Genomic DNA, 26,299 nt, shown 5'->3' with positions numbered 1-26,299 from the left:
GTTGATTTCCATAGACTCCAGTGCTGATGGATGTGAGTACTACTGTCGCTGTGTCTGTTTTTCTGGTGCAGCCTGATTTCTCTTCTCTTATCCCCTGGAAACTATTATTAGTAAGTGAGGTTTTTTGCCCTTTTTTTTTTTTTTTTGAATTGAGTGAGTGCATAATCAGTATTTCATTCACTGTCCTTACATATGCTTAAATATAGTATTAACGTAATCTTCTTACATGCTTTTCCTCCCGCTTCTCCGGAGTTGATAAAGCAACCAAGTTCACCGTTAATAAGATGTGTGAATGAACTTGCCTGGAAGCAGAATGATTCCCTTTGGGCTGGTGCTCTCCGTGGTGCCACTGGGCCGGGCAGGGGCTGGCGGGGTCTCACCTTCTGCCGTGCTGCGTGTGGCTGCCTGGGAGAGCCTTCCGAGGGGAGCAGCAGCCAGCTTGCCTCGCGCACAGGCTGCTTGTTAATCCTGGTGTGCTGAGGGTGCACCGGGTGGTCTCTGTGTTCAGGTAGCACACCCTGCACTCTGGGAGCTTTGGTCCACAAGATGTCTAAAATAAATTTTGAGCATTAGTCCATGGTGACGTTTCCTGGAGCCTGAGAGTGCGTTCTCGTTAAAAAAAAAAAGTCTGGTGTTCATGCAGCTCCATATGTTTTTCTCAGCCCCTCTTCTCCTATCATTGTATTTCAGGGCAGGATGGCTAGCTCTTTAGTAGTCCAGATAATATTCAGCATTTCTAGACAGTATTTCCAGCTCTGCTGCTCCTTTTCCCTTTTCCCTTTCCATTGACCTCCTTGTTTCTGTTGGCAGAGCTGCCTGCTTTTTGTGTAGGGTTCAATCTGTTTTAACAGTCAGCAGGTGAGATCTCAGTCTTGGGTGACCCATGATACTTGTGAGGCCCGTTCTGCTGTCCTTGTTAGGAATGTTTGCAGCTTCTCTCAGCATCAGTGTCCTTGCTGGCTCTGTAGGCACAAGCCTATTGCGGCTTCAATCTGTGCTTTGCACCATAACCTGTTGAAGAAATTTACTTTAAAAGAAAGTAGGCTTTCTGGTCTTAAGCAAGCTTTCATGATGTGCTTGAGGACATTTTCTAAATAGCTCTTCTTGATTGCACCGAGTGAATGTGGAAGAGACTAGAAATACAACATCTAATTCTTGCAATAAGAGCTCCGTTGCATTTGAGGAATGTGGCTATTGACTGTTACTCTCTTGCCAGAGTATCATCTGATCTATAGGACAGCACGGATGAAACAGGCTGCTTTGAATTATAAAGGAAAAAAAAGACAGTATTTTGATGGTCATAGCTTTTATAGTGCAATGGCAAAAAGAAGGAACAGAATTGTTCCCCTGGTAGCCTTTGGCGTAACATAGTTCCGTGACAGTAGCTTAAGGTTTTGGCTTTGTTGTTGTTGCTGCTCCCTTGCATACCTGCCTTCTGGTGGGTTCTTGCCTAGGTTCAGTGCTCTGATGTAGCCCAAATGGGGCATAAAGTAGAGAACAGTCATATTAATCAGGACAGTATAGTCCCTTTGCTTGGGGAGAGGCAGAAAACGCTAACGCTGTCTGTTTAGTTGCAGACTTTCTCTCATTAGGAGACCCAGAACAACAACCAGGCAGCAGAGTATCCTGGCAAGAGGTGAGAGAATGGTTAAAAATGGAATACTTCACTGTCACTGTACAATCCGTGCTGCTCTTGCTGTTGAGCCATAGTCATCGTTTGGGATATGTCCTAGCTAAACCCCTAGCCTTTTTTTTTTTTCACTTGTAGAGTGTTGGGTCAGGTTGGTGAGGGTTCTGACACCCGTATGGGTCCCTCAGATATCGAGCTATAGTGGCTGTTCTGTGAAACATGCAAACAGCACAGCCCTCTGAGTGGTTTGAAAGCAGCAGTACCCCTAGATGGACAGAATTCCAGGAAAGTGAGCATATGCATATTTTTACATCCACTGACAATTGCAGTGTGTACAGACTCCTGGTGCTCCAGTGGGATTTCAGGCATACACAATTCGTATGTGGAAGTGTTGGTAGCGAATACTAGTTTAATGTGTGTGGGGTGGGATAGTTTGGAATAGATGACTTCTGGACCTGTGTTAGGAGGCTGCTGGCACCCTTACCTGAGGTTTTTGTCTCTCAGAGATGAAATCTTGGTGTCTTGTTCAGTGATTGCTCACATTGTTTAGGTTATCCTTCAGAGAACAGTTAGCTGCCTAAATTTCTGAACAAAAAATGAGTCTAAAATTAATGTAGGTACAGTAAGAGGTCCCCAAAGTAGGTGCATAATCTAAGTCCTACTCAATAGCATGGTTTCATCACCCGCGGACTGCTGTATTCCTTGTTTCCGTGTCTGAGCTTGCTTTGTTATCTTGGTTGCATTAACTCGCTCTATCTTTCACTCTGTAGTTCTGTTGTAGTAAACCTGAAGCACTTCTGTCTCATTTGCTCACTGGTGTTGGTATGTCAGGGGTTGCCTGTGAGCCAAGAGGATGGGAGATTTCCACCCTGTTTCAGGAGCAGATGTAACGTTGTCCATACAGGAAGCAGTGTTTGTCCCTCGGTAAATCTGTTGCTGTTCGTAGGTTCCTGGAGAGCTGTGATGGGGTAATCGTTAGACCTGCTGTGTGTTAGCAGATATCTGGGAAGTGGCAGAGATGGAGCAGGGAGGTCGTGGTGGTACAAGATGTGTACGTGCCCTGCTAGGTGGGGGGGATGGCAAAGGCACCCTGTACTGCTGCAGGCGGTCTGTGGCTTTGGCCGAAGTGGAGCGGACGTGCAACAAAGCAGGGAGAGAGAGGCAGAGAGATGGCGCTCCGGTTTCCTGCAGGATCACAGCAGGAGCCCCTCTGTGCCCTGGGTGCTCTCAGCTGCTTTCTCTGGTGCACAGCAGTGCCCAGGGCTGCCTGGTCGTGTTTCTTTGGGCTGGTGTGGTAGCTTGGTGAGGAGCTGCCCTCCTGCAGCACGTATGGCGCTTTGGGGCCTCTTGGAAATGCTTTCTGAAAAGCTATGGGAAGATAAAGGTGCTCCTGGCTCATCTAGCGTAGCCTTGCTGTGCTGTCATCTGCTGCCCATATCAGTTCTACCTGAAAAGCATTGATTATTTCTTGCCTTTGTACAAAAAGCCTCATTTGGTCCTGTGCCTCTCTTCTACAGGTCAGGAAATTGCTTTCCTTTTTTCCTTCTCTGCTGTATTTGGCACAGTCATATTCTGGCTTGTTCTGCTAGACTCTTGGGTCACTTCCCTCAAACTCACTGCACCACGTACTACCCTATATTCCTTCCCTATTTGCCTTCTGCTTGGAAACGATACCGATTTACATGAAATGGAAAGATGTGCAGCATTCTTTATAAGACTTTGCTATGCCTTACGCAATGGCAAGTTCCTGACAGAAATAACTCTTGCTATATCCAGTGCTTCTGTTTCCTCGCTGTGTCAGTATGAGGACCAGCACGCTGGCTAACACAGCTGGTCAGTACACCAACACTTTCTTTTCAGTCTGTTCTGGTTCTGAACCACCAGTTTATGACAAAGGTCTGGTCATATAGGTTCCATGCAACCACAGAAAACAGTTTTGGGAGAAACCTTTGGAAGTCACTTGTTCAACCTCCTGCACAAAGCTGGGGTAACATCAAAGTTGGGTTGAGCTGCTCAGAGCCTTCTCCAGTTGCATTTGGAAAATCTGCATTTTGAGGAACTGAATTAGTAAGTTTTCTCAACACAAAAAACCCTTTGGCTTGACTCTCTTCTCTCTGTAAAGCACCTTTGTTCTGGAAGTCACCATTGTCTCTGCAGAACTAGTTGATGATTATGGTGTTATATCAAATACCATCTTGATTTATTTTTATTGATGCAAGTTATTAACTCCAACTCTATCTCTTCCCGACTTGATAACAAGGACTATTATGAAGTATGCACTATTTCTTGAGAGGGGCACACTGGCAAAAGCCATTTGAAAATCTAGATAGGTCAGTATGCCTGCTTCTAACTAGTGCTCCACTGATAACACTCAAGATACCTAGTAAATTGATAATGCACAGCTTCTTCTTTGAGGACATAATGATAATTTGTTTTATAAAATTATACTATGCAGGTTATCTTTCTGTATTTGCTATTCAACAACAGGTATTGCCAGATAAACATGGGTTCTAGATGCAGTAAGGTATGGGCCCAACACTGCACAAACAGTTGGCAGGATGGGCTGTGCTTTTTGGCAGCATAGTCCTTTCACTGTAAATTACCCAGGACCCAATTCATTGTTTCTTGAGTCACTGCAGATCTCTTGGCAAGCACATCTTTAAAAATGGTGAACCTCAGCCCTGAGAAATGGCCCCTTTCCTCAGAAATATCCTGGTCCTTCTTTGCTGTTTGAGCTGCTGTCCCATGAGGTTCCCTGGGGAATACAGACCTCTGAAGCTTGTATTTGTGCTGCTGCTCATGAAGGGCTTTGTTTCTACACTAATGTAGTTTTTTGAGCAACCACCATTAAAATAACTCATAAGCCTCAGCTTTGAAGGAAAACCAATGAATTTGGAAAGGATTGTTGTCTATAAATCCACAAAGTGTGGAGAAACTGCCCCAAAGAAAAATAAATGGAAGGGGGCAGCTTTTGACTTAAGAGCCAGAAGTTTAACTAGCTAGGAACCAATTTATAGTGGAAAAGGAAAGGTTTTGAGCTGTGACTGCGGTCAAGGTTTGGGGAGGTGAGGTGTGGCCTTGGTTTCATCTGAAGGAGCATTGTGGAGCCTCAGGTATTTTAAGCTTATCCTGATGAAACCTCTCTGAAGAGGCAGCACAGGCTTGCGGTATTGCAGAGCTCAGACAGGACAGTCTAGGAGATCCCTGCCTGTCATGCTACAGTGACATTTATGCTGACCTGCGGTCGTAATGTTGAGTGAGAGAAGTAGCATTTTTTCTGTTCATGAAGGGCAGAGTCAAAGCTAAAGTTCCCATCGGTTTATGGGAGACTAACACTTGAGAGAAGCAAATCACCCAGGACCCGTGAATAAACTCTTACCTTTGTGTCCTGTTATTTTATTGTTTTGATGTTTTGAAATAATCTGAAACCAATATTCAGTGTTTTTGCTGAGCAAATGTATTTTAGGCACCAAGTCTGGTAGCCAGGAATTGTAACTTCAGTGTGTGCTGAGCTCTGTATGCGGTGTTAAAGCACTGCATTTCACATTTCCCTCTGTTTTTGCAGGATTAACCTGGATATTGGCAGTTTGAAATAGAAACTTGAAGGCCAACCCGGCTGGAGTGCAGCTGCAGTGAGCAGCTATAGCAGGTGTCACAGCCAGGCAGAGCTGAGCAGGCTGGGCCAACACTGGGAAAAAACATAGGCAGTGTGGGAATTCCCATGCTCTGGGAAACCACGCAGTGCCAGACATCAGCTCACAGACACAGGGGCTGGCGGGCATAAGATGGGAGAAGCATTTTGTGTTGCATATAGACCAGTGAAGTGAATTATTTCAGTTTGCTGTGCTTTGAACATCTGTGTTTCTACTGAAGGCTGCATTACTTTAACCAATTTTTTTCAGCCACTGGTATTTAAAATGTTATTTTTTGATGGAACTTTTCAAATGCACAGAAGTTAAGAAAAATTTTGTGCTGTCTGGGACTTTGCCTAATTCTTCCCCACTTAAATATATATTGTTTCAGATTTGCCTTGTTCTTTGGGGTCACTCTGCATGATTTAGTTAGTAGGTAAAGTAGGCATAAGTATTTCTGCCCTCATTAACCTAATTTCCTTTGGTGATCAGAAGCAATTTTTAATACTCAGGAAGAAATGATTTAATATCTGTAAAATTATCAAATTTTATCTGATTTCAAAATAAAAAGACTTTGAAAATTAGCATGAATTATCTACTGGCTGCCACTAGATTCTATGGAAAAAGGAATTTGTACGTTGTATTTCTGCCTTTTCTACTTAAGGAAAGAGGAGAAATATATGAAATCACACATCAACGAAAGCAGTGAATTGTTAAGGGGAAGCTGTTAAGGATCTCATTTAAAGTAACACAGCTGATGGGGTAAGATATCCATATGGTTTTCTATAGTCTTGAGTCTCTTAATAAAAATTCTGGTCTTGTTGCCCTTTGCTGTGGTTTCTGCTTAAGAACCATTATACACAAGTCTTATCAAAACCTCTCTGTATGTGAGCAACAGAGCCGAGGAGGGTCTGTTCTGGACACGGCATTGTGCTGTCTCTCTCATGCCGTCATTCTCCCTTTCCCTTGCTCCACTCCCTGCCCTGTCTGGCCTCTCCCAAGTGTTTTACTTGATGATTTTGTCAGACTTGGATGTATTGCAGTTTCTTGAATAAGGAGGAAGTGGTAAGTACCATATCTGCACAACATGCCTGTAAAATGTCTAATGCTGTGTGATGGCAAACACTCTGCCCACACAACGGTGTGGTGATTCAAATCAGATTTTACACCATAATTTTTTTTTTATTTTGCATACAGATATTTAATATTGAGTACCACAAGGAGCTACTTTAAAAAGGACAGTTTGAGTCAGTCTTGTCTTAAAGACAGCTTGCCAGCTGTAGCCAACAGATCCCAAATAATGCTTCCAAAAGCTCAGAAGAGAGAAGGAAGTTGAGGTTTCTCAAAAGTTAGCTCAAAGTTCTTGGAATCTGCTCACGTTTGTAGTGAGTAAAAGTAGTTTGGTTTGGTAGCATGGTTTTAAAGTAAAAGATAACACTTGAGCATTCTTAGAAGTCCAGCAGCTGTTTCTCTCAGGAATATTGGAATGATGAGACAAATTCTGAAGCTGCAAACGTGGAGATAGAGATCGCCAGCAAAGCTTTAGTGTAGAGATGTTGGCTGTTTCAAGTACAGTTTGCTTAGCCTGCAGTTATGCATTCTCCCTGGGTGCTGGGACAGACTGACATCAGCCTGACATCAGCCACTGAGAAGGAGACAACCCATTTTAAAATCCAGGTGCTGGTTTCTTAGTTTCCAGCAGTTGTGAGGCAGTTCACATGATACCCCCCTCCATTTCCTACCTGCCACTGCCCCAGCTCACATGGTGGGGCACTAACAGGACCACTGGGTACCTGCAGGTAGGTCCCTGCCTGTGGTTCAGTCATGCTCCATCGCCAGTTGCAAAAGGGGCTGAAGCTCTACTGGTTTTCCAGTTCCTTGGCTGCTCAGCTTGTCTCTTTTCACTGTGTCAGTCCCCAGGATCCCTAGCTGTGCACAAAACACAAAAGCAGTCTATGCATAAGTAGAGAAGCAGTGAAAGAACAATTGACCCGGAAACATAATTTCCAGCTAATCACGCCCCAATCTTTTGTTCAGTAAAATAGTGTGATTCAGGCACCTTTCTTCTACGTTTTTTTAGCTTCCCTCTGCAGTCTGGAGTTATTGTAATATGCACGTTAAAGCCAAAAGATTAAAGAGCTTTGAAATGTTCCCACATTAAAGGCATAACACTCATTTCAAAAAGAAATCCAAAAATAAAGCACACCACATGCCTTCAGAGGCTGGGTGCTCGCTGCACTGCTCTGTGCCAGCAGTGACCGCAGCTTGTCTGCTTGAGTGGGGAGATGGCTGTGATGGCAGAGTACTCGCTGCTGTTGGGTGCCCAGCCTTTTGGGACGTGACTGCAATCCAGATTTTTTCTTTTGCTGGCTTAACTTATGCTTCCTGGCTTTTATTTTCAACAGATGCAGTGGGGGAAAGTGCATGGAGAATGGTTGGCATTGTGATGAATATCAAAGGCTAAACCCAAAATGTGTGCAGATAAAACCACTAAAATACTACACTTTACCTTGCTGGGCGGCTGAACTCACAAACAACTGTTCTCTCACACCCTCTCCTCAAAGAAAAGGGAGAAAATATGATGGAAAAGTCTTAAGGGTTGAGCTAAGGACAGGGAAATTGCTCAACAAGTATTGTCACAGGCAGAACAGACTCAGCATAGGGAGATTAATGTAATTTATTACCTATTACTAACAAGCTAGAGCAGAGAGAAACTAAAAATACCTTCTCCCCATCCACCCTCTCCAAGTCCTCCCCCTGAGCAGTGCCGAGGAACAGGGAATGGGGGCTGGGATCAGTCCCTAACGCTTCACCTCCGCAGCTCCTTCACGGTCCCTCTCTGCCCCTGCTCCCCGTGGGGTCCCTCCCACGGGATGCCGTCCTTCCCGAACTGAGCCTGCGGGGGCTGCCCACAGGCAGCAGCTCTTCAAGAACTGCTCCCACACGGCTCCGTACCACGGGGTCCATCCCCCAGGAGCAAACTGCTCCAGCTCGGGTCCCCCACGGGCGGCAGCTCCCCCCAGACCCCCTGCTCCTGCGGGGGCTCCTCTCCACGGGCTGCAGCTCCGGCCCGGGGCCTGCTCCTGCGGGGGCTCTCCATGGGCCGCAGCCTCCTCCAGGCCACATCCACCTGCTCCACCGGGGGCTCCTCCACGGGCTGCAGCGTGGAGATCTGCTCCGTGTGGGACCCATGGGTGCAGGGGGACAGCCTGCTCCACCAGGGGCCTCTCCACAGGCCGCAGGGGAACGGCTGCTTCATGCCTGGAGCACCTCCTGCCCTCCTGCTGCACTGACCTTAGTGTCTGCAAGGCCGTTTCTCACTCCTCTCTTTCCCAGCTGCTGTTGTACAGCAGTTTTTTTCTCCTTTGTTAAGTTTGTTCTCACGGAGGCACACTCGGTATCGCTTATTGGCTTGGCAGTGGCGTGTCCCTTTGGAGTTGGCTGAAACTGGCCCTTATCTAACATGGGACCGCTTCTGGACTCTTCTAACAGAGGCCACCCCTGCAGCCCCCTACTACCAAATCCTTTCCACGTAAACCCAATACAGGTAAATAACTTGCTTTCCACCTTCTACATTTTGTATTGGTATACACCTTTTACTGAAGCTGTGGCACCCTTTTCTGCTGATTTATCTTCATATAGGCATTGTAAACCTCAATCAAGTGGTGTTCTAATCCTCTCTCTGGAAAAATCAATTAAATTCTTGGATTGGGCTGTGTAAGATGTCTTTGCTGCAGTTGTTTGAGGGGAGGGTACACCCGTGCTCTTTGGATCTTGACACTAGGGGGGGTGTTTTCATCCTCTCTCAGGTGTAGGTGAGTAACCCTGTTCTCACTTGATGCTCTGCTTTTAAATCAACAGTAAGTAGTGTTTGTTCCTCAAGCTGCAGAAATGTCTTGGAAGCTCCCAGCCCGTTGTGCCTCATTACCAGGTGCCTCCAGCCAGCCAGCCTCGGCTGACCATGGTCTGTCTCCCAGTTTCCCCAGCAGCTGTCTCTTACATGGCATGCTTTGCAACGGCATTTGAGAGCAAGCAGCACTGGAAGGAGCTGGTGGCAGTGGTTTGCTTTTCTGCCAGACAGTGAAGATCAGCTGTCTGTGGGGCGGATGTGGGAACACCGTTTTGGGAGAAACCATACGCCTCTGTGATCAGATCTCCACTGTCTGTTCCCAGCACAAAGGACTGGAGGAGCACCAATCCTTAGTCGTGAATTAAAGTGGAAGGGGAAATAAGAAATTGTTTAAAAACATATTTTAAGCTAGTGTTTTGTAAATGGTTACTTCTCCAGCATTATCAAAGGCCTGATCTTTACATGAAACCTCCCTTTCAGTACAGCAAAAGGCCATTGTGGTCTGCATTTAAAAGCAGAAGCCTGTGAATAAGATATATTGTTACAGCAGTCCTGAAGCACCGAGAACACAGTGGAAAGGAGAAATGTACCTTTGTGACTAGCAAACTTTATGGTAGTAAACTTTATTTGGATTCTGCAGGGACTGACTTCCCACGGTTAGCTTCCTGGTCTCTTGAGACAGGGGCTAGAGAAGATGTTCGTGCATCTTCAGTGCAGGATGTAATCTGGTGGTTTTGAACACTGTTAAACTAAGTGATGAATATTTTGCATCCTTTCTCTAAACATTGATTTCTGAGGCATTTTTGTGATGTTACAGTCCCTGTAGCTCACATGAATCCTCTCTCTTCCTTATGGAGGAAGTAAGAACAAAAATAAGTCTGTCTTGTTCTGAAGTCCTAAAGATACGAATGTTGTTCAAGTGATGAATGATTTGCACTCCTCTACTATGTGTTGAAAATATGTAATACAAGAATTCAAGAGGTTTTATAGCTTTTTTTTTTTTCAGGATGCGTTAAGCAGAAACCCCCAGGCGCTCACTGTAGCAGGGACAGCAACTTCCATCACCTTTCTCAGTTGGTTAAGGAACGTCCGTGTCCTGATGGGATGTCTTCCAGCACCAGAATGAGTTGGTGCACCTGGCATGGGCGGGTTGTTCCAACCCTGCTTGTCCTCTAGCCTAAGTTGTTCTCAGTCTGTAGTCCAGACTAATGTTTTCTTGTAGCTGTTGTCTCCAAGGTGCTGGTAGGAACAGAGAAATTATTTTCGATTGATTTTTTTAATTCCTTTGTATTTCCAAATTTGCTGCTTAGTCTTGAGATTGTACTATTGTACCATTTCAGTTTGGCTAATGTTTAAAAGAGCTAAATGAGTAATATCGATGTTTAAACATTGGCTGTAGTGAAATCACAAAAATAAAAAAAGATTAAAGCCTAGATTCCCTTGAAGATGTTTTGCACACATGAATAATTCCTTTGGCTTCAGTTGCATTCTTTTCTGAGGTAGCCATTCTTATAAATAGGATGTGTTCCTGTAGAAAGGAGGAGTAGCATTAAAATCTTTGATTTTGCAATAATGTAACTTCGGAAATTGAAATTTTATGTTAAGGAGTTAGGCTGTCATAAATAACTAATACATCAACACATTGTAAGTTTTAAAATGTAGGAATCACAAAACTAGGAAAAGAAAAGTTCCTTACTGAGAATATGTGAAACCATTTTTTGGTGAGAGAATGGTTGAAAAAATAATCTGCATCTGTAGTTTTGCAAGAACAGGTTAGAATCTTTGAGTATTCCAGAATAAATGCTGAACATAATCCTATTTGATACCTGCAGCAAAAGCAGTCATACTTGATGGCTTGGATATTGTTTCATGGAGTAGCATCCTTTTTGTTCCTGTGGGTGCTAACACAGTTCTTGTTGTTTAATAGCTGTAGAATTTTGAAAGCTTTTCACTTCAGTGTCTTGCAAACTGATACTTTTTCTGCATATGCGCCCCCCCCCCCCCCCCCCAAAAAAAAAAAAAGTTTGCTTTATGCCAAGGGAAGCAGATGCATTTGACAGGACTGGAAAATATATATATATATGTGTGTATAAATGTAAAAGAGCATAGTGCTAGAGCAGATAGCTATTGCACAATGGAACACTGTATTTTTTTTAATTTCAGCTTTGTTATGTGCATAAACTATACTTTTTCCTAAACAGTATGTTTTTCTGATGATGAGCAGTTGCTAGCCTTTCTTAATCTATTTTAGATTTTTAAATGAGCAATTTAAAAGGGGTATATGGTTGCAGTTTGGATATGCAATATTATTTCATTAATTCTGTCCGATAAACTAAGGTAGGGTCATCATCATAGATGTCAAATGGTTTCTTGCCTTTTTGATGGAAAAAGTATTTCCAGAGGTAAATCCAGTTTTGTAGCCGTATTACTGAACTGCGTGTGTAGTTTAAGTCAGATTCTTGGCCAATTGGTTTATGAAAAAAACATGTCACATCTTCAATTCCAGGCTAATGCTATAGTAGCAAGATCTGCCATGAAAACATCTCTTTCCTGGGAACAGTGGGAGAAGATGAAGAGTGGGACCAATGCCCTGGTAGTTACTCAAAGTTTGTCTCGAACTGGAGGCATGCTCTGTTATACCTCCCTTTGGAAACTGGTGATGGCAGTTTGAAGTGGGAAAGGTTCCTTCTTTATTCCTAGTTGAAGAAGAAAACGGTGTTTAAAAATGCCCTGAGGGACAAATTCTAGAAATGGACAAATGAACAATCCCAGTCAGCTGCATTTGCTTAGCAGCTCGTGTGTGCTTGCACTTGCTTGTGCCCAAGCGGAGGAATGCCTGAACAGTTCAGGCGGGAATAAAGGTTTCTTGTTTGCCTTAATCGGGTGTTGAAAGGCTGGTGTAAGTCTGTTTTAATAGACTAGCTCCTGTGGTGCTAAGAAGGGTGTAAACTAGATAGAGGAAACAGTGTCTGTGTCCGCATGAAAAGTATATCATCCTTTGAGTTTCTTTTTTGACCTCTCTGTGAGAAACTTTTTGACGCAACTTGAGTCAGGATGTAAACTGAGCAAAAATGAGCTGAGGAGTACAGCTTGCTTTCTGCCTCTAAGCAGTGTTATTTTTTGAACCAACATTAAAATTTGAGAACAGATGATGCCAGATTTAACATACCTGTGATTTTTTTTCATGTGAAAGTGTGCAGTTGAGATGCCTATGCAGCTTACTTGTGCTTTTCAAATAGGAAAGTAAATACTTAAAGATTGGAACTAGTGCTTTTTGTCCTGTCTGTTCATTTGGCTGGTGGTGAGTGCCTCCAGACATTCACCTTGCATTTGAGTGGTTCTTACAATTAGTAATTTTTTCTGGAGGTAGGAGTCTCGTGCCCTTTGTGCAAGGGTGTTTAAGAGATCTATATAATTGGCCATCCTTTTTCTTCCACAAAATGATGCAGTGCCGAATTTGCACTTCTACTATTTTGCAAATTTAAAATACAGCATAAAATTATTTTTAAGTTACTGGAGTGGAATATGAATGTTTAGTGCATGTGCACAGTGTAAGATTGCCATTCCCTTTGGCTTCTCTGATGTATGTCACACCTTGACCCTGGGGCTCCCCATGGAGGGGCCTGTACAGGTTGTCCCTTTCCCTCAGCCTGTAATTTTGTGTTTAATTTGGGCTTGTCTCTCTCTGCTCCTTTGCAGTTGTACGGGTGGGCTTTTTGTCACAAAAGTTAACAGAAACTATTTTCTGTGTGATGTCGTCTTCCAGTTTCACAGGTCTCCACTGCCCTGGAAGGAAGAACAAGCTCTTTAAGCAGCTTACCAGCTGCTACCGGAGAGTAGTGCTGTATCAGTGGCACCGCTCCGTGCACGCCCTTCTCCTTCTTTCAGGGGCCATCCTGGCACCTTCTGCAGTCACAGAACCTCACCTCTCCCAAGAAACCTGAGCTGAACAACTAGCAACGCTAACGAGGTTAGATAAACTGATGGGAAAACTGGGCTGGCCTGGAGGCAGGAACCATTTTTACTTTTATTTCACTTAGATGCATCCAGGATGGTTAGAGGCTCTTTACATGTTTTTCTCTAAGTGGCAGAGCTGTGTTTCATGTCATGCAGTGCTGTTCTTTGTGGGTTACCTGAGTGCATCCTCTTGGTGTTCTCCCAGTGCCACCTGTTCTCCACTTACCTTTCAGCTGAGCAAATGGAGAGAGAGCTCGGTGTGAAAGTCAGCAAGGCTGAAACTTAACACAGGTGCATCGACAGGGTTTCATCTTACAGCAAATGAGCTAAGAAGGGGGCATTAATAGCCGGTAGTGGTAGCACTGGAGTTGCAGGAACTCTTACACGTACTCAGCCAGGTAGTCTTTAATTGCCCTCAAGGAAGGAGAACTTTACTGCTTAGCAAGAGACATAAATTCTTTCTCGTTTATCAAAGATGTAGGACTATCTGTCGACCAGTGAAGAGCTCAGAATTTTAGCTGGATGTGCTTCTCAGTACCTCTCTGCTAAGGAAATTTTAATAGGCCTGGCAGTTAGAGGTGTTTCACAGATGTGAGATGCAGTGTGTGGAATGAAGTTATGGTTATCAGATCTCTGATTTGATTCTTATTGTGTGGTTAAAGCCTTGAAACATTTTCAGTTGAGCTGTAAAAAATCATAAATCCCCGGCATGACGTGTTCTTCAAATGAATTTCAAATATTCTTTGCACTGGGGGAAATTGTATTGGGTGTGTCTCACAACTCTTCTGTGAATAAACCCACTAGGTCTTCTTTGTTTTAGACATGAAGCTGTTTGGAAGTCTCTTGATTCTATCTTTTTGTACAGTTTTCAGTGACTGGAGAGTTTGGTAGCGATAATTGAAATTGAGTTTGACTGGATGGAGGAGGTGGTGGGGATGCAAACTGGGTAAAGCACTTTTCTTAGCTCTTTTGTCTGTGTGGTTTCTCTGAAAACCTGTTCATCTGTGAGAAGCTGAACGTGACTGAAAGTACCACAAGTCTTGGGTATAGTAGTGTTTTGATAGCCAAATAGAGCTGTGTCGAGTGCTGCTTCAATGCTGTGCCTAGCCTTATTTGTATTTGCTTTGCTTGGTAGTTGTTATTCCAGCCACACGGTGAAAAAGAGCTCTTCCTAGGCTGTTTCTTCCAAGTATTTTACCCCTGTCTGTCACAGTAGGATAGACTTTTATGAAATGACAATCTTGTTTCTGTGAAGGAAGCAGATGATAGCATCTGTCTTCAGGGCCTTTTTCCTGACTAAGAAGGGACTTAGTAAGGGACTAAGAATTTACTTACTGCTTTTTGGGCAGTAGCAATGTAGAGATGCTGCTCAGAGGAGCCCTTCTGGCATGCAAATATGAGGCTCTGCCTGCAAAAGGTGTCATAGAAACACGTTATGACCTGAGCAAGCCCTGAAGTATCCAGCTGCCACCAGGCAGAACCAGGTAGGAAATGTGGAAGATTAGAGGTTTGCTCATAGCTTTTATGACTGAGGGGTATTTTCCTCTCTTTCCCATTTAGTGTTTTTACTGGTTTAAGGTATTCCAAGTCTTGTTTTTCCTTCTTCTGGTCTTTACTACTTACAGTCCTGCAGCAGTGAAGCTCTGTCTCGCCAACCCAGTGCTTACCAGCAGAGGTGGGTTTGTGCAGAGCTGCAGGATCTGCACTGGATGCTGGCCTTCAGGTGCCTTTCGTGCTGCTGACTTTGTTGTGGGAGCCATAAAACCTCAAAGCAGAGCCATCCTTTGCTGAGTGAATGCACCGAGAGCCCTGAGCAGGTGTCTGAGCACATGGCTCTGCCAGCTTTGAAAACCCAGGTTCAAATGGTGGCTTGTTTGAGTTTAAAGTATAGTGTTGTTTTTAACAACAGCAAAAAAAAAAAAAAAAAAAAAAGGTATTTTCTTCTGGCACTGAGCATATGAGCTTCTTGGGGGGCGAAAGTGTCCAGCCCACCCCGCGCTGTCTGCTGGTGAGGGCTGCAAGAAGAGAGCAGGCTGGCAGTGCCCATTCCACCATACCAGCTATCCTTTCACGTGGACTTGGGCTGTTGTATTTAGCCACAGAGGTAGAAAATAAACTTCTTAATTCTTTTTCATTTTTGCAAGGCTTTTTAGTAGTGTAAGTACTATATAACTGTTACTTATGTGTCATGCCTGTGGAGATTTGTTTGCACTTAGGGATAAACCAATTTCAAGTCCCAGTTCTCAAGAACTGTGTTTGTTCAGCTTGTTTGAAATTCATTGAATTACCGACTCGGGTGATAGGGCATATAAAAATATGATCTGAAAAACAACTTCAGTTTACACTACTGTAAAAACTTCGACCATTAGTTAAAAATTGCTAGCAGTTTTGTCTAAGTTTTAATTATAATTTATTTAAAGCAATGCTTATGTAGAATGAAAACTATCAAAAACTTAAGAAAAATATATTTTCAGTGGATATTTGTCCCAAATAATGGAATTTCACTGTTTATAGCGCATATTCCGTGTGTTCCAAATGAAAGAGTTTTTGTTGTGGGCTATTAGGTTGGACTACTATTGTGGGCTACTAGGTTGGGAAAATATCAAGGGATATGTAGGTGCAGTGTCCACAGTATGGCGATTTACAATTTGGTGTGTTTGAGTATAGCCTGTTACAGTCAGGGAAGCTGACTCCAGTTGACACTGCATTGAGCTTTCCTAAAATTTTTAGTACTTTATAGTAAGTCCAAAATATTATTGTTGTGTTTTTCTGTATTGGTGGTGTTACTGAAAAATGCCACCATGCACTCTTGGGAAACTGAAGCGTCTTTGGGGAAAAAAAAAAGAAAGAGATTGAATTAATGCAGTCTTCCAGTATTGGAACTTTAAATATTGTATCAGAACCTTTCTTGTCTAACTGAACCAAAACAGTTCAATATATAATGTATGTGTTCATAAGTTTGTTGTGCCCATTGCTGTATGTGTGTGCTGTATAACTTGAATTAAATTTGCTTAGTGAAAGACTTTGTAGAGTGCCAGCACCCTCTTGTGGGTAGTGTAATAGCAGGGAATTTTGTTTTTCAAGGTGCAAATACCAAAATCTCTTACCTGGTACAATATATATCCACTACTGTAAGTGTGTCCTGTTCCGCCCCCCCGAACAACTACTGAACTGCAAGTGTTTTCACAGAACATCACCGCTTGACTGAAATACTTCATTTCTTTGGAAATCACTTCTTTAATTTGCTGAACATCAGGATCATTTTAGAATAATGTATCTTCACATTGCTAAATATTAGATTTTATTTTTTTTTATAACTAGAAGTTTATCTGTAATAGCAAAATTATTCTGTTCCTGATCGAGCAGGAATGTTGTTTGTGTGTGTGTGTAAATCAAAGAAAATTTCTTGCAGAGTTAGTCCTTCCTGTTATCTTGTATCTTTCTTATTCTACATCAGCCTTTTGTTTCCAGTGCTGCTAGCTGAGGGGCTTTGCGGTTTTGCAGGGACTTTAGGAGAATGCAAGATGATATATCAAGAAAATGGTGTTTGAAAAGGGGGGTGCAATGTGAGGTGGTGCTTATATGGGTTAAAATCAACCACTGTAAATAAAAATTAAGGTTTAAGTTAAAAAAAGTCGATTAAGGAGGCAACTTGAGATTTGCTTGCAGGATATATTGGTTGTGGTAACACAGAAGTTGATTTTAGTTTTAAACCATTATTGGCCAATTTTTTTGCTGACATTTTCTGCAAGAAGATGCAGAGATTCCAGATTGGATTCTGCTAAACAGCTGCTTCTACCTGTGGTTTCTGAACATTTCTTGATTCAAATGCTAGGCATTTTCAGTCTTTTCTTATTTTTTTTTTTATTTTTCCCCAACCAGGAATATCCAGAATAGTTTCTTCCCCTCCCTTTGCTGGGTTTACAAGGGATTTTGCTCTGCTACTGATGTACTGTTTATTACTGTTAATATGCAGTATGTACTGCTTAGTCTCACAAATCAGAAATTTGTCCCTTTTAAGGTCAGGACTTACCATCTGTGAAAGATAAAAATACTATATGTGTTTTCTTTTTTTTGCAGGTTGCGGAATCAGCATGTGTCAGTAGTAGTTAAAAAGGTAAGCAGACCATATTTATAAATACATCACAAGATTCTTTGTACTCTGACTAATGCATAGATATTAGAGATAATTCATCTGAATGTATTGACAGTTGTTCAAATCTTAATTTTATGTTTGTACAATAAGCAATTTCAAGAACATTGGATCAGAACAATTTGAAAATAAAGGAAAATATTGTTGAGAAATATCTAACTATATCAAGTTGATGTTACAAAAAAGTACTTAACCTATTCGACCAAAAATTTGTATCCAGTCCATCTTAATAAAATATGTATAAAAAGCTGACATACAGGACTTGAGAGTTTTTTGAGTAATTGATCTGATTTTGATAACTGATTGTAATTGGGAAAGGAAGAAATACATCCAGTATGCGAGCCTGGTAAGCTTACAAGCAGGCTTAAGCCTGTAAGCAAGTCTCACGATACCTGGTTGACATTTTTTAATAACATCAAGATCTTTGGGACTTTTTAAACCTGCTTTAAAACTATTTTAGATCTCTTTTCCAATTAACTATTGGGTTAATTGCAACTATAATCTTCTAAATTATGACAGAAATGTATATGCTACTTAATCAGAGATCTAAGCTGCTGGGTTTTATTCTCAGAATGGCACCACTTTTTCCTTGGAAATTTTGCACATCTTAAATGCGTTTCTGACATTCATAGGTATTTAAGGAATCTTTCAGAAATAATGTAAAAAATGAAACATTTAGCCCTAGCCCTTGAAGAAAAGCCCATAAGGATAGCTGATGATAGCTAAAAACAGAACTTCGTAATAAACAGACGTACTAAAATAGTTTAAAATAAATCTGCAAACATCATAAGTTATTTCTAATTTTGAGCTGAGCTCCAGGCTTTCTTGGTCAATGGAATATTAGATGTAAAATCAATTATGTATGTAGCGTTGCAGTAGGTGGTGCTGTTGGAGCAGATTTAATAATCTGAGGAACTGAGCTGCAAACTCTGAGGGATATGGTGTCAAAGCTGCTTGGAATTTCTGGTGTGCAGCAAGGAGCTTTGTGTTCAATGTGTTTGCTGTGAAGAGCAAATACTCACGCTGTAATTAGCCAATAGCAAATTCTAGCAGTTACTGCTGGTTTATATTTATTCTTGCCGCAGAACTGAACTGAAAGAAATCTTGCTGTTGGTCTATGATGTCATCCTAGTACTTGAAAAATACACAAATTGCATGTAGGGAAAAGTCACTAATAACGCTTACAAAATACAGCGTGCAGACATTTCTTCAAAGAATATAAGCTGATAATAGTGGCAAATCTATAAGTAAATGAGACTTGCACTGATTTTTTTTTTTTTGGCTGGTGCATGGAGACTTTTCAGGTAGTACTTTTCCTGAAATGTACAATTCCCGTTCTCCTGAGGAGTGTTTTTTCCCTTTCTCTCCCTGTGTGTATCAATGGAGCTTCTCCTTCATGGACATGTAGATCTTGTCCTTTCCCTGTCACACACATCTAATGTGAACTGAAATGTCAAACTTGGCCTGAAACTGTTAATTAGCAAGGTACAGAACTGTTACGTTCAGGTTTATATGATGTCTGTTCAGATGAAAAGTGCTTTTCTGAAGTGCAGGCAGTGCTTGTGCTGACATTGAAAGCAGTGGGCTTCATATTGGTTTCCTTGATGTCCACCGTAATCTCACCGTGACCATGCAGACCTGCTGGGACGTAGCATTCCAGGCCGCAATGCCAGACTGTTGTCACTTTCAAATGAACCTATTTCTGTTTTTTACATGAAGGGGGAAGTGTTGCTATATTAATCCAGAGTATGCCTCTGGTCTGTGGGCCCAAGCATATGGTGTTTAGTAAAGAAAGGAGCAGAGATGCTGGAACCAGAAGACATTTGACCTTCGGTAAGGGAAGATCAAGCCTTATTGTCCCAGGGAGGCCGTTTTGGGAAACTGGTATTAAATGGTGATGAGATTCAGTTCCACCTGTGCTCTTAACCAGTGAGCACGTGATAGCAAGCCATGGGGTTGGTGGCTTGTTTCACCACAATAAGTTCTTCTTAAATTGTGCAAACTGAACATGAATGGGCTGTGCAGTATTTCTTCAGTCAGTGCAACTGTCCGTTAACTTAGATGCTGAAGTAGAACTTGAACTCCTCTGAAGTGAGTGAGAGTTCGTAGCCCTTAGCACTGAGGCTTCCTGCAGAAATCATGTCAAGTCAGCCTCAGAAGCTTTCCGTCACAAACAGGTGATAGAAAAGCTGCTTCCTGAGACCTAGAGAACAAGTAGCAGTAGAGGGAGCAGGTGGAGAGGTGGATCTTGATAGCAGGTCAGCTCAGTCTCAGTGGCGAGCTGGAATATGTTGGTTTTGGTTAGTGAAGTATGCCTAATTTAAGATGGCAAGGGTGATACATTTTCCAAAAATGTAAGCCTGGCTAGCTGTCAAAATACAATACAATGGTTCAAATCAGTCATCTACCAGAGTTTATCCAGATTTGACTGTTTTCTGTCTTCCAAAGAGCCAAAGCCTGATGCACTGAAGGTCTGTGAGAGCAATTGGGAGTGATCTGTCAGAGAAGCCACTTCACACTAGTAACATGCTCAAGAAGTCTGCGGAGCTGGCACCCCTCTGGTCAGTCAGCCTGCAATTCATGGGGCCCCATCTCTTCACAGTAAATGTTTCCTGTCCTGTAAGGTTTAATCTATGGACGAGATTAAAGGATAGTTTTCGCCTTCAATCCCTGCTCTTGTTCCACAGGACCCACATTTCTATTTCAGGACTGAAATGGAAAATTTCAATGAAATTGAAACAGGATAGTACCATATTATCACATAAGGGCACACGTTGCTTTTCTGCTTATAAAAAGGCTGGAAAACGACACAGTAAATGTTGACATTGGTAAGTCTGTTAGCAAAAGCTGGGATAAGAAAAAATGAATGAAAAACGTCACTGAAACATTCCTGTTTGAGATTTGTAGATTTGTTATTCACAAATGTATTTGGTGTGTTTCTAGGCAATATATGAAATATATAACTAAGAAAGTGTGAAACAATTATCAAGGATGCTGAAGGCATCTTTGTTTTATGCAGCCAGGGTGCATAAACTTCTTTCTTACGTCTCCCTGTTTCTGAGAATACACGTAAGGCTGGATCCAAGCCAAAGAATTGCCCTCGTCTTTTTAATAATAAAATAAGCAAAAATAAATTTCCCTTTCCATACCCAGTAATGATGAAAGAAGACTCATGGGGTTGTCTTTGATACTGTCATCTGAAGACTGTGGTCTGTCCTCGCCCCTCTCGCTGCCAAGCTGTCCCCAAGGGTTAATTGTCACATGTGCCTCTTGCGGCTGACAGGAGCAAGCTGCAGCGCTCTGCTTGAGGAAGGGACCTGGCATAGGTGAAGACCGCATGTAGTCGGCAGAGGTGATGCTCCTTGTGGCTCTTGCAACACCGAAACGTCACTGTATATTTAGAGGAGAGGGACTGAGCAGGCTGTGACCTGGGCTGGCTGGGGACTGTGCATGGCATCGCTTTTACCCAGGGCTCTCAGCATGGGAGCTTCCCTCAGCACGGTCGGGCATCGCTGTAAAAGGAGGCGTAAGAAGCGGTCGGAGCGAAAAGGTAGTGTTTTAATTGCTGTATTGTCAAAACTAAGTACTAGGGGGCAGGTTATAAATAAAAACATGCAAAGGTTTTCCAGTGAGGTTTGAACCTTCGTTACTGAGTGCAACTTCAATGTTTTCTGCTTGGATTTACAGATCAAAAGAAATATTTTGAACAGAATCCTTTGGGATCTTCCAATCTTTTATTTCCCTTAGCTTTTGGAGCTTGGAAGTAAAGTACTTCTTAAAAAATACAGAACTTCTCTGAAGTTGCAGCTTTCTGCCTTTTACTGTCTTCTAATACCATTTTTTTTCATCTATTGGGATTTGTTGGTGTTTTTTTTATGACATTTAACAATTATATATGCCATTCTCTGTTAACATATAATTGAATAGACATTAAACTTTCTTTCAAGGTGTCTAGTTTTTCTTCAATGATGAGGATAAATCAAGAAAGCTGTTAAAAAGGTCCTTCAAAACTTCTTTTCATATAATAAAAATACAGAATATTCAAACAGTAGGAAGATAAATTTCATTGAATAAATTATTTATAATATAAACACTTCATAATCATAGAACAAAATATATTTATAATATAAATATATGGTGTGTGATTTATTTTTAATATTTATATTTATTATTTGTTATTGTTTTTATTATTATTTATATATAACATATAAGTGTATTCAAATGTATTTATGACTTCAAAATACTTAAGTGTACTGTACTTTTCTGTGACTCCACCTAAATTAGCATACAGTGTATGTTTAGATGTCATTTTTGTTTGACATGACTGGCTTATAATGCATTTAGAAAATTAAGGTTTTATGAAGTACTGCTTATATTCTAAATATTGCAGCATGTATGACTGGGCAGAATCACTTGGCTACAGTGATTGTACTTAATAAACAGCCAGACTTCGGTTTTTGCACTCCATGTTGAAAACAAAAATCCCCTCTGCTTTAGTACAGTGGAATCCCAAGTTTATTTTGGCAGCATACCTGAGCAAAAACAGTTCTTACAAGCAAGGGTCAGGTTTTCTCAAGTCATACTGCACAAATAACATGCCGTATATGCATGGGCTAGCTGAACCTAAATCAGTTAACTAATATTTATGTGAATTATTCCTTATTTTTTCAAAGTTCTGTAAATCCCTGAGCAACAATTAACTTTTTTCCTTTTTTCTTATCTTTTGTTACAAAATTAACATTTTTGTAGTTTTCCCAAAAACTGTTACTCTGGTTGTGTCACTTCCTCCAGAGCAGGCTGTTAGGAATAAAGCTGAGAGTTCAGTCATGCCTGCTGTTCAGTGCAAAGGCACAGTCCCTTTGCAGTCCTTTGTGGAATTTGCCATTGCTCAGATGTCACTTAAAATTATCAAAGGTTGATTATGAATGAATACAGAGACATTGTGTCTGTCAGACCTGAGAGGTTTCTGAATGGCTGTTTCTAAATGAGTTATTTACAGGCAACGAATGAGCTTATTATCGCAGTTTTACCGTGTTATAGAATCTGCTCTAATAAAAGTTTGGAAGGACAAAAGTCAAAAACGCTGTTCCTTCTTGAGTGAAATCATAACTGAGCTGAGGACAGCTGGGTTTCAGAAGTCCAGCTTCGCAGAGCTGTGATTTTGATTCAAGCCATGTTCTGGCATGCTGTGCTGGAGTCTGAGTGTACTTAAGCCACTTCACTTTTACTGGTGAGCTTTGCTCATGCCCAGTTACTGACTGTACCAGCCCATACTGTAGCGTGAAACAAAGCAGTGTCTTCTATGCTGCATGCCTTCCAGTGCTTCCACATTCTTGAAGGCACAGGTGAGCTGTTTCCCACTCTGTTCTCCATGTCCCTTCCAGCTACAACCTCAGCCCTTGGTTTCACAGTGTATTATCTTTATTGGCAACATCATCTTAAGACACCACTATGCCTCTCTTCTTACTTCCCAGCCACGGTATCCGGGTATTTTCATTGGTATTGCTAGCTACGTCCATGTGGTGAGAATCAGACCCCTCATCTGATCGGACACGAACAGCTCTTGGTTGGCTGCATGGCGTGGCTGTGCGGTAGCTGTCAGCAGAGATGAAGAGGTGACATGGCCTGGTGAGGGAGTGGTGAGACCAAGTGTCCTAGTTCCCACCGAAGACAGCATATGTGATTACAGCCTCAGGCTGAGTCAGTATTGCTTGTTCTGCTGCATCCTGAGTATTCTGAACACTCGCCCAAAAGTATCTGTGTAATTGCTGATTTTTAGGAAGATATGTACTGTGTAAATAAAATGTCTACAGGTAATTGGAACTGATGCTGTCTGTGGTAAAAGTAAGCAAAGTAAAAGACTGAAACTGATGGGAAATAATGGTATTATTGAAAATAACAGAAGAGTGTTGAAAAAATCAAAGACGTACTGCAAAGTAGGAGTTGATTCTCAGTTTGATTGTAAGCAAAAGGAATCAAACTTTATAGATATTACTTATTATTATTTATAGATATTACTTTGTAGATATTACATGTGACTAGGTTATCACAGAACTATTTTGCATTTGTACTGGATTCTACTGTCTTCCAGTAGCTTCTGAATGTTTAATTATGGTAAAGAATTGGCAGAAAATGAATGCATTATAAAGAACAGTGATGCAATGCAGAACGTAGAAAGCACAGTGTTTCGTTGTGAGTGCTTTAGAAAATGCACATGCATAGAACTCAATAGATTGGCAAGTACAAGACAAATTAGTTTTCCACAGTTTGATCTGCTCCAGCATAAGAATGTAAAGCATGTTAATGCTCTGCTATTTTTTCCGAACAGTAATAATGGATCTTTTGTTAAATGTGTGTCCCTGCATATTTCTGGCATGGTTTAGGATTCAGTGCTCCCTATTGGAGCACTCATGGAATTATGAGATTGGAGCAATAACCTAGAAAGCAACAGATGTTATGTACTTGATTAGTTTAAGGGGAAAAAAAAGGTAAAAACACAGCCCCCCCCCCAACCAATCACCTCTTAATTAGTGCTTATGGTTTGAATAAAAATATTGCTTTCTTTCAAACAAAATGCTGAATACAAAATGTTTTGTATGTCAGATGCTTACATTTACCTCTAGATTCCTCTCTCTTGAGGTCATGAGCAAAAATACCTGCATGGCAAAAAAAAGAGAAGTTAAAATCTTTTTCCCCACAGCCAGATAACCTATATGTAATGTGGTCCGAGCGTTTCAGTTAATAATAAGAAAATGGGCAAAATCTGCAGGTAGGAGAGAGGATTACATGACCCACTCTGTCCTTCGTCTGATGTGGGGCTGCATCTTCTGGTTGATGAGTATCAGCTCATTTTAAGGAGGGATCTTGGCTCCAGATTTAGCCAAAATAAACCAAACAATTGTTCATCACTATGATGGTGAATAAACAACTGCATTTTCATTGTCTTGCCTGCTTGAATTGTCTGTGTGTTAACCTGCAGAGTGAATTTGACATTATTTTTACCTTGAGACACATTGCCGGATCCCTGTGGGAACAGCATTGCTTCATTTAACTATTATGAAAGTTGCCATCAAACACAAATTGCTGACACTTGGAGTTATCTGCAAGTGTTCTTTAAAGAAAACAACTACCAGTAGTGAGATAAAATAGTTTATGCACTCCTTCAGATTAAAAAAAAAATAATAATAACTGTGGTTCACCATATGAAAAAAAAAATATTATTGGAAACATTGCAGAATTTGCAGTTCTGCAAGAGTGTGTCTCAGCTTACAGAAATAGGCACATTGAGGAAATACTGTGCAAAGATTGAACTGCCCACTGTTGCTTGAGGAAGAAGCCATGGACAGGCCAAAGCAAAGTTAGTGCCCAGGCTGCTGCTTTTGGAGATCTAACAGTTTACCTTGTATGTTGGTACATGAAAGCTTAAGTATCCCACTCTCTGTGTTTTCCAGACAGAAGCAGTCTTCGCCAGCCAAGAAACCAGCAAAAATATTTCACAATGGATGTTGACGATGAAGAAAACATGAGTAAGATGTGTTTGTTTACACAATAATGAACTATGTAATCATTTCTAAGGTGACTTTTCCTCACAAACCACAGGGGTAACTGAAGGAACTTCGAAGCATAAATTAAAATGATTTTTTGTATGTTTCTAAATACAGTATAGAGAAGTAAATCGGAGCTTTTGAACTAAAAGTTTTTTACACATGATTATGTGCTAGTCTAATTATACCTTATGTCTCTCATTTTTATTCCAACAACTGTTTAGTTGTACAAAATATTACCGTGTTTTGGACTGGCATTGAAGTAATGAAGATGGATTTCTCGCATTAATAATAGTTTGGTATGCTGCATTCACACGCTCCGTATGGGACCTGTGCATCCCACTGTGCTGGCATGGGTAGCATGTAAGACCCGTCCTGAGGTGTGGGTGCACTGCGCTGCTTTTTTGCAAATTACTCCCCTCTCAGACGGGCTGGCAGTAGAGTTACAAGTCACCATGGTAGGCTGGGTCAGTATGAGAGCAAATTTGTATGGGACTCTCAGCATGAGAGCCTTCTGTGCAGTTTTAGTTGTGAGGTTTGATGGAAATAATGATCATCATTACCTGAGAAAGTGGGACGAATGGTGACTGGAGAGGTTGAATACCGAGTCTTGTACAACGCATTAAGTGAATGTGTTCGGGATGACGATTCCTGTAGTGCACAAACTGTGTTAATGGTGACTAATCATGCTGGGCTCTCTGAGCTTTTTCACCTTGAATAATCAGGTACTGGGTGAGGTTTGTTTGCCTGCCAGTGAGGTTTGTTGTGCGGTGGAAGATACTGCAGTATCCTCCAGCAGTGTGCTTCTGCTGAGATCCAGGAGGCAGGAACTTACTGGAAGAGGTAAAACCTGGAAGGGCAAGAATACTGATGATGAGGGTTAGGGACCAGTTGGAAGACAGCGGAGAAATGAAGGAGACTGAAGTGTGTAAAATAAACAAGGGAAAGCAGAAATGAATTCAGGAAAAGCAAAATGAAGGTCTAGAAGAACTCCCTGCAGGTCTTGCATGGCTGAGTATTCTTTCTAGAAGCTGGTTTCTCCAATGCCGACCTACTGAATTAATGAAGTGTTTAAGCACAAAACCAGCTATCATCTTGATGAAAACACTGGTGAAGTGCTATGATATTACTAAATATGTGGTGTAATATAGATCTAATAACCTGTGGAGAAAACTGTTCTCATTTAAAATGTTACAAAAAATATTGTAAAGATTTCTGTCCTTTCAACTGTTTTTTTGTTTGTTTGTTTGTTTTTATTAATGAGAGACCTGTTCTGTTTCTGATATGCTTATGTGCTATGCCTGACTGTAAATTATTGTATATTATATAATAACAAATGTGCTTATTTCCCCTAAGTGACAATGTCTAAATCTCTGGCAAAGCTGAAAAAGCCTAGCAGTATAGCAGGCTTTGGAACAGAAGAGTTGTAATTCAGTTTGAAGGAGTTACAGCGTATTTTTGTTGGGAGATAAAGATGTTAAATGGTTTAAAAAACAAGAAAACAGAAAAAAGCCAAAAAACTTAACTGGACTA

General features: G+C 41.5%; 1 protein-coding gene across 12 annotated transcripts in view; it reads left to right on the top strand.

Moving 5' to 3' along the window:
* Window positions 1–26,299, top strand: part of ADARB1 (adenosine deaminase RNA specific B1) — a 76,107-nt gene that overhangs the window by 7,439 nt on the left and 42,369 nt on the right. For 7 of the 12 annotated variants that reach the window (XM_080601077.1, XM_080601085.1, XM_080601080.1 and 4 more), the window contains exons 2-3: window positions 17,150–17,186; window positions 24,674–24,748. In XM_080601077.1, the coding sequence (XP_080457203.1) occupies window positions 24,721–24,748 (28 nt within the window). In that variant the 5' untranslated portion in view covers window positions 17,150–17,186; window positions 24,674–24,720. Of the gene's footprint in view, window positions 1–1,657; window positions 13,083–13,121; window positions 13,468–13,862; window positions 14,554–17,149; window positions 17,187–24,673; window positions 24,749–26,299 lie in introns of those variants that run through there. The other 5 variants (XM_080601088.1, XM_080601086.1, XM_080601083.1 and 2 more) reach the window with 4 other exon arrangements.

Source organism: Anser brachyrhynchus, assembly GCF_964034855.1.
Source record: "Anser brachyrhynchus genome assembly, chromosome: 7".
Lineage (NCBI taxonomy): Eukaryota > Metazoa > Chordata > Aves > Anseriformes > Anatidae > Anser > Anser brachyrhynchus.
Note: the sequence above shows the minus strand (reverse complement) of the source record. Positions and strands in the feature narration are given on the sequence as shown.